Source organism: Neodiprion pinetum, chromosome 3 (assembly GCF_021155775.2).
Source record: "Neodiprion pinetum isolate iyNeoPine1 chromosome 3, iyNeoPine1.2, whole genome shotgun sequence".
NCBI lineage: Eukaryota > Metazoa > Arthropoda > Insecta > Hymenoptera > Diprionidae > Neodiprion > Neodiprion pinetum.
Genome location: NC_060234.1, coordinates 32808674 through 32823487, shown reverse-complemented (window position 1 = coordinate 32823487; position 14814 = coordinate 32808674). Strand labels below are relative to the sequence as shown.

The 14814-nt window shown below is 40.4% G+C and overlaps 1 protein-coding gene across 4 annotated transcripts; it reads left to right on the top strand.

Annotated features, from left to right (window-relative positions):
- The first annotated feature begins 2663 nt into the window (after positions 1–2663).
- LOC138190566 (uncharacterized) lies at positions 2664–8487 on the top strand. 4 transcript variants are annotated; one of them, XM_069134295.1, is made up of 4 exons: positions 2664–3277; positions 7358–7463; positions 7728–7833; positions 8100–8487. In XM_069134295.1, exons 1-4 carry the CDS (start codon positions 3185–3187, stop codon positions 8215–8217), a joined length of 423 nt encoding a protein of 140 aa, XP_068990396.1. In that variant the 5' UTR covers positions 2664–3184; the 3' UTR covers positions 8218–8487. The 4 variants fall into 4 exon arrangements, with proteins under 4 accessions (XP_068990396.1, XP_068990398.1, XP_068990399.1 ...); XM_069134297.1 differs by lacking the exon at positions 2664–3277 and adding an exon at positions 4376–4408; XM_069134298.1 differs by lacking the exon at positions 2664–3277 and adding an exon at positions 6892–7035.
- The last annotated feature ends 6327 nt before the right edge of the window (positions 8488–14814 follow it).

The following is a 14814-nucleotide window of genomic DNA, read 5'->3' as shown; positions in this document are numbered from 1 at the left end:
ATCATGCGGAGTTCGAATTTGAATAAGAATATTAGTCGGTAGGTATAATGTTGGTATAAGTAGGGGAGCTGTAAGAAATTCTCAAGGAAGTCAACAATGTGTGATTGTAAAGTCAAATACCCACACGTTGAATAGATGTAGGCGCTGCGTTGTCTGCCGCGAATAACTGAGCGACTGAAAAAAAAATAAAGAGGGGGGAAAAATGTATGCAGGTAAGCAAAAGTGGAAAAAGGTAGTACCGAATAACAACGATATCAACAACCATGACATAATGATAATAATTTTCAAGCCAAACGTGCAACGATGAATAAAGCATATACCCACGGCTTTGTATTCAGCTAACCGAAGCGTATAGTCACTACTCCGTCTGTCATTCGTATAACTTATAGTATTTTTTGCGAGCGAGCGAAAGTGGATAGAGCCAAGCCGTGGTAAAAGTTCCCCCGATAGCGTGGTTACGACTTTTGGTACTTTATTAACTCCTTGCTCCTTATCCTCCTTGCTTGTATGCCTCATAGACGCCTAAGACGCGTTACAAATTAGTCGTTTCGATTCACCGGTAGCTATCGGCGATATCCCAATGTTCCAACAACACAATGCCTGCGTATCCTATCATCTACCATTCACTGCTTCCAACTATTGCAGACGCGTTGAAAAAAGCCTGAAGCTTCGGAACTCAGCGCGATGTGTCAAGCCCGAATTTTCGAGAATGAATAAGCTTCGACTCGCAACTTTTTCTGTATTAGAAGAAATTATTTCAGCCTTGTGAAATTCAGGTTAACGGCACACTTGTCAGTGATTGTTCCTCTTACAGATGTGATAATAATAGGAAGTTGTAACAATTCGGTATCATCCGTGTCCTTGTAGGTAGGTACTCAGCCTTGTTCAAGCCAATCGAATAACTACCACATACACTGAGAGCGAAAAAGGGATAGTCGGATTTTATGACTAGTATAACTATTTTTATGGTAAACTGCACTAAAGTGATAGTTTCTCAGGCAATATTACATTTAAACACACAACAAAAAATTTATTCCAACTATAAAATGTGGATGGCCCCTGAGGCAACTATGTGTATTTTTCACTGGGTGTACAGCTCGAGTACGATTTCGTTCCTCATTTGCAAGCGATAAAATATACAAATCTCTTGCCATCTATTTTAATACAAAGAGAAAAAAGAATTCTATAGAATCATTCATCGAAGCATTGGTAGTAGAATACTCGATACCGCGAATGATGAATATTTACGTGCCATCAGTTCCTCAAGCCAATCACGCGAGAAGACAGGCGGAAGTAAAGGTCTGCGAGTAGTTTATACTCTCCGACCGAGTAAATTATCGACTTTGATAATTAGGAAAGTGGGATTAGGTCTGCTGTGTAGCAGGATCAGTCGCTACGCACAGTTTATGTTAAATGCCTGGCAAAAGATGGCACGGTGCGGATGCTATTTACATATATGTCACTCAGCGGTATGAGCGAGTAGAAAAGAGAGTTGACGTTGGAAATTCGTCACGCCAAGGCACGCACGGAAACGTTCGCAAAGCTTGAGAGACTAGCTGGACTCCGCAGGACTCAGGACCACGATAGATACCTACTCGAGAATATTCCCCATCGCAAGAGCTTAAGCCCAGGCTGCAGCGGCGATACGGATGCTGTTATGACAAGTTGGCTATTAATTCAGCTCTCGGTATACGGAGATATATTACGCGGGCTCGCCTCTCGAACGAGTCCTCTTACCTTATCCCAACTAGCAGTATACGCGCGAATCTCTCTGCTCGCCACGTGAATACGATCGTTATGCCTCGGATCGAAAGATACCCAAGTTCAAAAATCATCGGAGCATGACGCGAGGGCTTTGGTGTATTATGCAAAAGTAAAGGCGGACTTATACGCTCCGCATTATGACCTGAGCAGCCCGTACGAGCAACTTGGTCCTACAACTTTATAAATATTTCAAAGATAATCGCTGTACGGTTTGATCGCAACTTCGAGTGAAAGTGCTTGTCGTCTAAACCCTCACAAGTGAAAAGTGTTTTAATCGTAGGTTTATCGTCATCCTAAAGACGAATCAAGCGTTTTCCCCTCGTCTAGGTACGCACCTTTCATCTTACAGTATGTCGTAGCTAAGTGCTCTAGCGTGCGTTTTTTACCGTGCCACATTAAAACTGAATAGGAGAGCCTGTAATGAGAAAAACGGAAAATAGAACCTGTGATAAACTAAGGCACAGTCTTAATAATACTGTGTGCTGGGTTTACGTTACAAAACTACTTTCCATGATTTCACAATTACTTCGAACCCCAGTTTATGTATCACGGTGGTTCGACTCGGCTTCGTTTGTGTGTTGAAATATGCGGCACGTGGTTGTTAAAGATGCGGTGCAACGCGAACCGTCATAAATGAAATTGTCAGCCGTTACAATTTAATTTACACGTTGCCATATATATTCGAACATTAACTTACAAACTCTCCACGGTCTGCCGCATTTGTACTCGGAGCAATCTATTCCTTGCATGCATACGTCAAGGAGGCTGATGGTTCATTTTATGGATGAGAAATGATTATGGATCATAACAACAGCCAGAACTCGTCTGTTTGTCTGCCTATGTTCGTGTCACAGTTTGCACTCGACAATACGTGGGAATAGTGAAAATCGTCATAGCTCAGGTCTCTGTGCTCGTAAAACGAGAATCAATTGAAACAACAGGGAACGAAGTCTTGAGCAATTTGAATAGATCGTCTGTGACACAATTGACGTTTCGTAATCAAGTCAAATCTCTATGAAAATAAAAAAGTGAAAGAAGCGCCTCGATCGCTAGTTGTATTGGTACAGTTGTACACAAAATGATCGTTGAGGCTAAGAAAGTTTAAATGTTAACCGAATACCGCTGCTCTCGTCCGTTGTGAACCAGTGAAGAAACCTTGATTGATCGGATAGTTAAGCGTGCCTGCAGTTCGCGAAAATTATTAATCGTGTATTCTCATAATTGCAACTTGATTCTATCGTTATAAGACTCCCGGGACGAATGACGCAAGCGGCGCCAGCCTTCTGGTGTTATGTGCTGTTCGAAGAATGAATTCTCGTTCCGCGAATGCATCTCAGCATCCCGTCTCATCTCATTTCAGTTGTTAACGTTATTCGCGAAGAAATTATTGCAGTGACTCAAGTGACAGTCTTTGACATTTATGGTGCTCCAAACGATCGACGCTATCGCTGCTGTAAAATCTACAAGAAAAATGACTCGCTCTCACAATTGGAATATCATGATTAATTCAACGGTATAATATATTTTGGAAAGAATTATAACTCATGTATACTTCTAGTGGATTAGCAATTCTGGCAGCCTAGCAACGGAGCTGGGAAGATGGAAATGGCAACGGCGTTATGGTGGTACGGTACAAGTCTTTCGTGCAGAATTAATTTTGGGCCGAAGGAAACTCTCACCCTACGAGAAATGCATATGAAACGGTTTAGAAAAGGGATAAATTCTGCGGGCATTATCATACGAAGCGTTATTTCATGCGGCAAAAGAACCAACCGATGCTCTCTGTCGTTCCTGTTGAAAACTATTAGGCGTTGCGGTGTCAGGATTCAGAAGCCGCGATTCAACCGTGCATGCATGTTCGGTCTAGTATATTGCCCGTGTCGCGCTTGATGCACGAGTCGCATTACCAATTCAGAGGCAACGCTCTTCCTCGGCTGGCTGTATCGTATCACCGCATATTATGATAAGCGAAGGCCAATTCCAACAGCGATATTACAATCTATGGGTAATGTAGCAGTGGCAGCTATGAATCAGGCATTTTTTTATTTGTTTTTTCATTACCCACATACTGATTTTTGCGCAAAATTCTCACAGGGCAAACGAACTGACGCTTATTGCGTATCGTAAGCTTGATGTGAATTCCCAAGTGCCGATCATTAGGTGTTGTGAAGATTGCCTATTTTTCCTGATGTGGCAAATCGCATGGGAAATATTGCACGTGAAAGCTCGGGCAAGTACAATGTGTGCGGCTCGTTAATCCTCGTTAAACGCAGGTAATTGTCAGCCGAGGGGAAACACTCACTGGGTTTATTCAGATTGCGCCTCGTATTATCTCATTGTCAGGTTCGCGCGTGGTGAGCCTGTTCTTGTCACTCAATCCCACCGGCTTCCGCCTCGGTAAGTGTTTCTGCAGCACGTTGCTTTATTATATTTGATTACTTTTCTACCTTTGCCGTATATCGTTCGATCGTGAAACGGAACGTTGCGATCACCTGCGTAATGAAGTGAAATAAAGTGAAGTTAATACGTGTATATATCAGCAAGTTTCTATGACCGCATCTATACGCTCTTCTACATCGCGGCGTATCCTCGGTCCAATTAACCGGGTTAAGTGGTAATGAAGGAAATGCAATTCGCGCCGCTGGTAATGTTAACTTATCTTTCGATATGAATGATCGAGGATGTGTTTCATCCTTAAGAGTCTCTCATCACTCTCCAACGGTCGCCTCTCTATCCTGTGCTATAATTTCGATGCTATTTCTGTTTTACGTTTGCGGAAAGTAATAATACGCAAAGTTGATATTTTTCCAACTATTTTACTTCTTGTGCTTCTGATAAACTGACAGCTAACTGTCGAAACCACTTGCAGCTTGTTTGTCAGAATACGTCCTCCATCCGCGAGGTGCACTGTATAGGTACATATATCAATCTCTTTGAGATATCGCGATCAGCGCCAAGGCTAGGACATAGAAATGACGAATGGACAGTTGCTTGAGTAATGAACATCTCGAGTATGTAATGTGCATTGATACTAATCGTAAGCATACGCGTGCGGTATGCTAATCTCTGCATTAGATTGATCAATTATAGATTGTCCGGCCTTATCTGATATCTTTACGACAGTGCAGAGCAAATGCAAAATAACAGACGGGCAAAACTGAATTAGACACTGAAGTGGGAAATTGTTGGTCAATTTTGAAAAAAAATTGGAAAAGTTAGAATATCGTCAATTTGTGCAAACGAACCTCAAGCAGGTGCTTACAAGTCGTTAAATATCGCTAAACAAATTGGCGATGAAGAGGCGACGGCTGCAGAAACGACTGTATAGCTTAAGTAAATTCTGTGCAGCGTTCTTTGTTTGCGAAAGTTATTGGCGCGGTCTTGGGAGATGGTTTTGATTGTCGGACACCAGGGCGAACGCACTCGTCATCCATACTCGCACTTGCACGTGAACTTTACACACGTCAATAATTTACCGGCATGTGTTACGAACGTATGTACTTGCTCGTACGTTACGAGGCATGCACATAGCGCGGTCCACGGATACGCAGCGAAACGACCGGCGCATCTTAGAGGCAGGCAGGTCGCCTTGGCCGTGCAAACAGACCTTGGGTCACGAAAAGGATCCTGCCTGCTGGCAGGACATTCAAGAAGCTTTCCTCGTTTCGCTGCAGGCTGGATAGCCTTGCTACATCCAATTCGCGGGGCGCCACCTGTCCTTCAATTCTCTGCTTTCGCGTATTTTACACGAAGCCGTGTCCGCGTCCGGGAATGAAACGGCGATGATAAAGCCGTGATTTACCACACTCGCGCCCGCGGCTACGTCACGTTGTGAAAATTTTCCAATTAAGCGACTCGTCGTATCCGAGTAAATAATGACCATGCCCACCGTTCAGGCGGACTGAGGTGAGACTATTTACCTAAGTTGAATGCTGGCATCTCTCGAGAATTGTCAGTTGAGAAAAGGCGTAACCAACACGTGCCGCGTTTCACGCGTGGACACTGAGCGTATAGCCAAGCACACGCTTACACACATCTCGAGATGTCGTACTGAACCGGGCAAAGCCTACCGGCTCTTCGTGTCTCTACGTGCAAACGTACATTTTATTGAGTCTCGATCACTTCCGTATTCCACATCTCAAAGATGTAGCAAGGTGATTAGCGCCTTGGTGTGTTACGCTGTCTTATCGTTCCATTCCTCTGCGTTGCTCGCGGGCAAACCAGATATTCATTCTTGAATACGGCGAATGAAATTTAATTATAATTCAGCGAGTCCGCGTTCGCTTTATTATCCAGCGTTAATCCGACTGCGATAGTTCGAGATTCCCTGAATATGATTGTAACCTTTTCTCCTTTTTATCTTTGAATCCTCCTAATGATGATACCCCTAGGTCTTGCTTCTTTCGGTACACGAAGTGTAATTTTGCTGAACCTGTAACGTCCTTTGAATATCGTAAACAGCGTCATCACATTTGAATTCTAATCTAATAATGATTCGCCTTTTCAAGGAGCAACAAAAGGTGATAAGAAAGTTTGGAAGCTACGAGAAACCTGTTCGAAGAGAATACTGATCAAAAGTCAATTATTCATCGTCGAACGCGTGCCGCCGTGGGGCTTCTGTGAGTACAGATGCGTTGAATGGTATTTAGACTTGAGCTATTTCACTGGTGCGGTTCGGTTGCCGCTCGTTAACGCTCGTCAGCCGGGCATACCGGTGCCAACATCATCGCGACGGTAAGAAACTTAACGCAATGATTTTTGACTCAGGACAAATCTTGTTGATGGCAACGTTATTATTGAGGATCGAATCCTTCTTCCGAAATCTTCGTTATTTATATGTTATCCAATCTTGAAATCAATTTGCAAACTTCGTGAAAATCGGTCATGCCGATGGTCTTATAAAATAAGTGAGTGAGTGATGTACATCATACATCATACATCATCATACATCATACTTCATACATCATACATCATACATCATACATAGTATTGAAGTTCGTAACCAAAGTTTGGATGTCGGATGTTCGGATGTTCAGAATGTGACGTCACCCAAAATTTTTTTTCTCTTGACGTCATCGATCTATATAGACGAAAATCAGCTAGCCGAATTCCTCAGTCCGAAAACAACCGCGCAGTGGAGCGGACGTATGAGAATCACGCTCGGCAGATTTCGAGTACCGGCTTCTTTACCTCTTGGATCTTGCGTTTCGCGTCCGCTTTCTGGTGCAACTCGAGTTCCAGGACAAGCGCTCCGTAGTTTCTATGCTTCAGGTCGGCTACCTGGTGAAACTTGACTTCCAGGACAGGCGCTCCGTAGTTGTGGCTGTCCAGGTCCTTGACCTGGTGACTTTTGTCCTTCAGGACTGATTTTCCGTAGTTCTGGATAAACTTGTCATGTTCACAATAAATTATTTCAATTCATTTTTGCGCAAGCCCAAATTCAGAGGCTATCAGTGCGCTAACGAAATTTCTATAAGTTGTTATAATTATCTCTTACTCTTCTTAGTGAAATGTGTCAATAAAAAATTTATATGAATCCTTACGTAATGTTTTTGATGTGTTCTTATACTGAAAATGTTTACTGCTATTCCAGGTACAACCCGAGGTGGTTGACAGTGATTGTTGGAGGTGGTTGAATGTGGTCGGAGGTGGACGAGGAAGAGGACAAGGAAGACGTGGAGAACGAGGTTTTCTGCACGGTGAGTAAAACATTTTTATAATATTTGATGACAATTGTAATTATATTTTATCTAAAATTTATTAAACTTTTCATGTATACAATAAATTATTTCAATTCATTTTTCGCGCTAGCCCAAATTCAGTAAGTATCGGTCCGCTAATGAAATTTTAATAATTTTTTATAATTTTCTCATAATCTTTTTAGTAACATGTATCAGTAAAAAAATTATATTAATCCTTACACCATATTTTTGATGTGTTCTAATACTGAGAATATTCATTAGTATTCAAGGTATCTCCTGAGGTGGTTGGCGGTGGTCGTTGGAGGTGGTCGGCGGTGGTTGGAGGTGGTCGGAGGTGGACCTGGAGGAGGACGAGGATTTGTGCATGGTGAGTAACACATTTTCATAATATTTAATGGCAATTGTAATTATATTTCATTTAAATTTATTAAACTTATCATGCTTACAATAAATTATTTCAATTCATTTTTCGTGCAGGCCCAAATTCACTATCTCTTAATGCGCTAATAAAAGTTCTATTTTATAATTTTCTCATAATCTTCTTGGTAAAGTCTGTCGATAAAAACATGATATTATTCCTTACACAATGTTTTTGATGTGTTCTTATACTAAAAATATTTATTACTATTCCAGGTATAACCCGAGGTGGGTAGCGGTGGTTGTTGGAGGTGGTTGGCGATTGTTGGAGGTGGTCGGAGGTGGACGAGGAGGAGGACGAACGGAACTGAGTCTCAAAGCCCTGTTGACATAAAAGCAGCTATTCGATAGAAATTATAGTTTATAGTTTACACAGCCCATTGCATGATATTTCATTATAAATACGTATGTTTCAATGTATTTAGGAATAATTTATCAAATGTACAGAGGTCATGTGCAAATAATAAATGAATTCGACCGCAGTTTGACGTATTCATTAGAGCTTTAACAATAAATTTAAGCTTTGTTACTTCTTTTATTTCATTATGGATAATCAAAAACATTTCCGACTATTCGTGCTGTGGAAGCATGGGGATTAAACCAAATGTAGCAAAAGATTAGAAACAGTGTATGTAGAGTACGGGTATTTTTCTAATAATGCAAATAGAATAGAATACCACGCCTTGCGAATTAGCTTTCCAGACAGAGATGAACGATGAATTTTAAGGACTGCATTATCGTTGTTGAATACTCTATGCCTCATGGAAAAAGAAAATCTGTAACGATAAAATTGATGCACCGGATCATCGTCGACTTTAACTTTTGAAATGTCCTACCATTTCGAACACCTCCTACCTCCCCCTGCCACCACCGACCGTCAATGGCCACTTTCGACCACCCCCTATCACCTTCTGCCAGCGCCGACCACCTCCTACCATTTCCGAACACCTCCAACCATCCTATTTACCTATATTACTAGATTAGCTATGATATGAAAAGAGAAGAATGATTCATTTCGAAATGGGATTCTATTCGACGCGCGGTCGATGTATTCCATAACATTAGTATTCATAATTATTCCAACAACTTTTCATTTGCTCTCTCGATCTTGAATTTTCATAGGCATAGAATCGAAACGTTGTTTTAGCTGGTCGCAAGTGAAGTATCTGCGTTGGGTGGAGGAGCGGAATTGTTTTTCGAAAAGTATTCGGATGGAAAAAAATTCAGAGTAACTGCAATACATAACGGATGCGCTAATTCTGAACGAGATGAAATGGATGCTTCGTATATGAGACAGTATTTAACGCTGCGTAGTGATTTGAAGACCTAGAAAGGTGATAGGGAGAGAAAGAACGACGCTTCTCAACACTTCGAGTGTATTTTAACACACATTTGAAAGATACGAGCGAAATTTTTCATCATCCAACTGTCGCAGAACGGCAGCGTTATTAGCCGACCCGTTCACTGAAGAATACATCTTCAGTCAACGGCTGACCATCGAAGGGCCTGGCCGCTTGAGTCTGGAATCGGCAGGAGAGATAAAGTGTGTATTTCTTGTATAAAATGTGAAAGCTAAAATCATTATACATCATATCATATCATCATACATCATACATCATACATCATACATCGTACATCATACATCATCATACATAGTATTAAAGGTCGAAACCAAAGTTTGGATGTCGGATGTTCAGAAAGTGACGTCACCAATTCAAAATCAGCCAGCCGAATTCCTCAGTCGGGAAACAACCGCGCAGTAGAGCGGACGGATCAGAGTCGCGCTCCGCAAATTTCGAGTACCGGGTTCTCAACCTCCCAGATCCCGCGCTTCGGGTCCGCTACGTATTTCGAGTACCGGGTTCTCAACCTCCCAGATCTCGCGCTTCGGGTCCGCTACGCGGTGAAACCTCGACTTCCAGGATAAGCGCTCCGTGGTTCCTCGTTCATGTTTACAATAAATTATTTCAATTCGTTTTTCGCGCAAGCCCATATTCAGTAGCTGTCGGTCCGCTAATAAAATTTCTCGACTTCCAGGATAAGCGCTCCGTGGTTCCTCGTTCATGTTTACAATAAATTATTTCAATTCATTTTTCGCGCAAGCCCATATTCAGTAGCTGTCAGTCCGCTAATAAAATTTCTCGACTTCCAGGATAAACGCTCCGTGGTTCCTGGTTCATGCTTACAATAAATTATTTCAATTCGTTTTTCGCGCAAGCTCATATTCAGTAGCTGTCGGTCCGCTAATAAAATTTCTCGACTTCCAGGATAAACGCTCCGTGGTTCCTGGTTCATGCTTACAATAAATTATTTCAATTCGTTTTTCGCGCAAGCTCATATTCAGTAGCTGTCGGTACGCTAATAAAATTTCTCGACTTCCAGGATAAACGCTCCGTGGTTCCTGGTTCATGCTTACAATAAATTATTTCAATTCGTTTTTCGCGCAAGCTCATATTCAGTAGCTGTCGGTCCGCTAATAAAATTTCTCGACTTCCAGGATAAGCGCTCCGTGGTTCCTCGTTCATGTTTACAATAAATTATTTCAATTCGTTTTTCGCGCAAGCCCATATTCAGTAGCTGTCGGTCCGCTAATAAAATTTCTCGACTTCCAGGATAAACGCTCCGTGGTTCCTGGTTCATGCTTACAATAAATTATTTCAATTCGTTTTTCGCGCAAGCTCATATTCAGTAGCTGTCGGTCCGCTAATAAAATTTCTCGACTTCCAGGATAAACGCTCCGTGGTTCCCGGTTCATGCTTACAATAAATTATTTCAATTCGTTTTTCGCGCAAGCTCATATTCAGTAGCTGTCGGTCCGCTAATAAAATTTCTCGACTTCCAGGATAAGCGCTCCGTGGTTCCTCGTTCATGTTTACAATAAATTATTTCAATTCGTTTTTCGCGCAAGCCCAAATTCAGTAGCTGTCAGTGTGCTAATAAAATTTCTATAACTTTACAATCTTCTCATAATCTTTTCGGTAAAATATATTGATAAAAAAATTATATTAAACCTCACACAGTATTTTTGATTTGTTCTCATGCTGAGAATATTTATTAGCATTCGAGGTATAACTCGAGGTGGTTAGGGGTGGTTGCGGGTAATCGCGGTGATTCAGGAGGAGAGGGACGAGGATTTGTGCTTGGTAAGTAAAACACTTTTATAATATTTGCTGGCAATTGTGATTATATTTTATCCAAAATATTTCAAACTATTCATGTTTACATTAAATTATTTCAATTCATTTTTCGAGCAAGCACATATTCAGTAGCTATGAATAAGCTTACACAATTTATTATATTATTAATGATTGAATTAATCAATTACTCAATTACTCAATTATATTAATCCTTACACAATATTTTCGATGTGTTCTCATACTGAAAATATTTATTACTATTCAAGGTATAACCTGAGGTGGTTGAAGGTGGTCGGAGGTGGACGATGAGGAGGACGAGGAGGACGAGGATTTGTGCTGGGTGAGTAAAACACTTTTATAATATTTGCTGGCAATTGTAATTATATTTCATCTGAAATATTACAAACTTGTCACGTTTACAATAAATTATTTCAATTCATTTTTCGTGCAAGCACATATTCAGTAGCTATGAATAATCGTATACAATTTATTATATTATTAATTAATCAAATAATATTCTTATAATATTTAATGGCAATTGTAATTATATTTCATCTGAAATATTACAAACTTGTCGCGTTTACAATAAATTATTTCAATTCATTTTCCGTGCAAGCACATATTCAGTAGCTATGAATAATCTTATACAATTTATTATATTATCAATTAATCAAATAATATTCTTATAATATTTAATGGCAATTGTAATTATATTTCATCTGAAATATTACAAACTTGTCACGTTTACAATAAATTATTTCAATTCATTTTTCGTGCAAGCACATATTCAGTAGCTATGAATAATCGTATACAATTTATTATATTATTAATTAATCAAATAATATTCTTATAATATTTAATGGCAATTGTAATTATATTTCATCTGAAATATTACAAACTTGTCGCGTTTACAATAAATTATTTCAATTCATTTTCCGTGCAAGCACATATTCAGTAGCTATGAATAATCTTATACAATTTATTATATTATCAATTAATCAAATAATATTCTTATAATATTTAATGGCAATTGTAATTATATTTCATCTGAAATATTACAAACTTGTCACGTTTACAATAAATTATTTCAATTCATTTTTCGTGCAAGCACATATTCAGTAGCTATGAATAATCTTGTACAATTCATTATATTATTAATTAATTGATTAATTACATTAATCCTTACACAATATTTTTGATGTGTTCCTATACTAAAAATATTCATTTCTATTCCAGGTAATACTCGAGGTGGTCGGAGGTGGACGAGGAGGACGACCAGGTGGACGAGGAGGAGGACGAGGTGGACGAGGAGGAGGCGGGATGGGTCGTGGGAGAGGACCTCTCCTCTCCTCAGAGGAGGGAAGGGGGAGAGGTGGGCGGGGAGGGGGAAGGGAAGGGGATGGGAGGGGAGCGGCGGGGCAGGGAGGGTGGCGGGGAGGGGGGTGGGGGAGGGAGGGGAGGGCGGCGGGGAGGGGGGTGGGGGCGGGAGGGAGGGAGGGTGGGAGGGAGGGAGGGAGGGAGGGCGGGCGGGCGGGCGGGGGGGGAGGGCGGGAGGGAGGGAGAGAGAAAGTGGAGGACGGATATCAATGCGAGCCCGTTACAGTTAATAGAGCAGTACACCCCCCCCCCCCGCCCGCCCTCCCGCCCTCCCCCCCGCCCGCCCTCCCTCCCTCCCTCCCACCCCAACCCCCCTCCCCGCCGCCCTCCCCTCCCTCCCCCCCTCCCTCCCCCACCCCCCTCCCCGCCGCCCTCCCTACCCCGCCGCTCCCCTCCCATCCCCTTCCCTTCCCTACCCTTCCCTTCCCCCTCCCCGCCCACCTCTCCCCCTTCCCTGCCCTCCCCCTCCCCTCCTCTGAGGAGAGGAGAGGTCCTCTCCCACGACCCATCCCGCCTCCTCCTCGTCCACCTCGTCCTCCTCCTCGTCCACCTGGTCCTCCTCCTCGTCCACCTCCGACCACCTCGGGTATTACCTGGAATAGAAATGAATATTTTTAGTATAGGAACACATCAAAAATATTGTGTAAGGATTAATGTAATTAATCAAATAATTAATCATATAATGAATTGTACAAGATTATTCATAGCTACTGAATATGTGCTTGCACGAAAAATGAATTGAAATAATTTATTGTAAATGTGACAAGTTTGTAATATTTCAGATAAAATATAATTACAATTGCCATAAAATATTATAAGAATATTATTTGATTAATTAATAATATAATAAATTGTATAAGATTATTCATAGCTACTGAATATGTGCTTGCACGGAAAATGAATTGAAATAATTTATTGTAAACGTGACAAGTTTGTAATATTTCAGATGAAATATAATTACAATTGCCATTAAATATTATAAGAATATTATTTGATTAATTAATAATATAATAAATTGTATAAGATTATTCATAGCTACTGAATATGTGCTTGCACGGAAAATGAATTGAAATAATTTATTGTAAACGCGACAAGTTTGTAATATTTCAGATGAAATATAATTACAATTGCCATTAAATATTATAAGAATATTATTTGATTAATTAATAATATAATAAATTGTATACGATTATTCATAGCTACTGAATATGTGCTTGCACGAAAAATGAATTGAAATAATTTATTGTAAACGTGACAAGTTTGTAATATTTCAGATGAAATATAATTACAATTGCCAGCAAATATTATAAAAGTGTTTTACTCACCCAGCACAAATCCTCGTCCTCCTCGTCCTCCTCCTCGTCCACCTCCGACCACCTTTAACCACCTCAGGTTATACCTTGAATAGTAATAAATATTTTCAGTATGAGAACACATCGAAAATATTGTGTAAGGATTAATATAATTGAGTAATTAAGTAATTGATTAATTTATTAATTAATAATATAATAAATTGTGTAAGCTTATTCATAGCTACTGAATATGTGCTTGCTCGAAAAATGAATTGAAATAATTTAATGTAAACATGAATAGTTTGAAATATTTTGGATAAAATATAATCACAATTGCCAGCAAATATTATAAAAGTGTTTTACTTACCAAGCACAAATCCTCGTCCCTCTCCTCCTGAATCACCGCGATTACCCGCAACCACCCCTAACCACCTCGAGTTATACCTCGAATGCTAATAAATATTCTCAGCATGAGAACAAATCAAAAATACTGTGTGAGGTTTAATATAATTTTTTTATCAATATATTTTACCGAAAAGATTATGAGAAGATTGTAAAGTTATAGAAATTTTATTAGCACACTGACAGCTACTGAATTTGGGCTTGCGCGAAAAACGAATTGAAATAATTTATTGTAAACATGAACGAGGAACCACGGAGCGCTTATCCTGGAAGTCGAGAAATTTTATTAGCGGACCGACAGCTACTGAATATGAGCTTGCGCGAAAAACGAATTGAAATAATTTATTGTAAGCATGAACCGGGAACCACGGAGCGTTTATCCTGGAAGTCGAGAAATTTTATTAGCGGACCGACAGCTACTGAATATGAGCTTGCGCGAAAAACGAATTGAAATAATTTATTGTAAGCATGAACCAGGAACCACGGAGCGTTTATCCTGGAAGTCGAGAAATTTTATTAGCGGACCGACAGCTACTGAATATGGGCTTGCGCGAAAAACGAATTGAAATAATTTATTGTAAACATGAACGAGGAACCACGGAGCGCTTATCCTGGAAGTCGAGAAATTTTATTAGCGGACCGACAGCTACTGAATATGAGCTTGCGCGAAAAACGAATTGAAATAATTTATTGTAAGCATGAACCAGGAACCACGGAGCGTTT

Coding starts and splice junctions, on each gene's coding strand:
- LOC138190566 (XM_069134295.1), top strand. CDS start 3,185: ATGGTGCTCCAAACGATCGACGCTATCGCTGCTGTAAAATCTACAAGA. Junction 3,278..7,357: donor ATATCATGATTAATTCAACG/GTATAATATATT, acceptor CTGCTATTCCAG/GTACAACCCGAGGTGGTTGA. Junction 7,834..8,099: donor AGGACGAGGATTTGTGCATG/GTGAGTAACACA, acceptor TTACTATTCCAG/GTATAACCCGAGGTGGGTAG.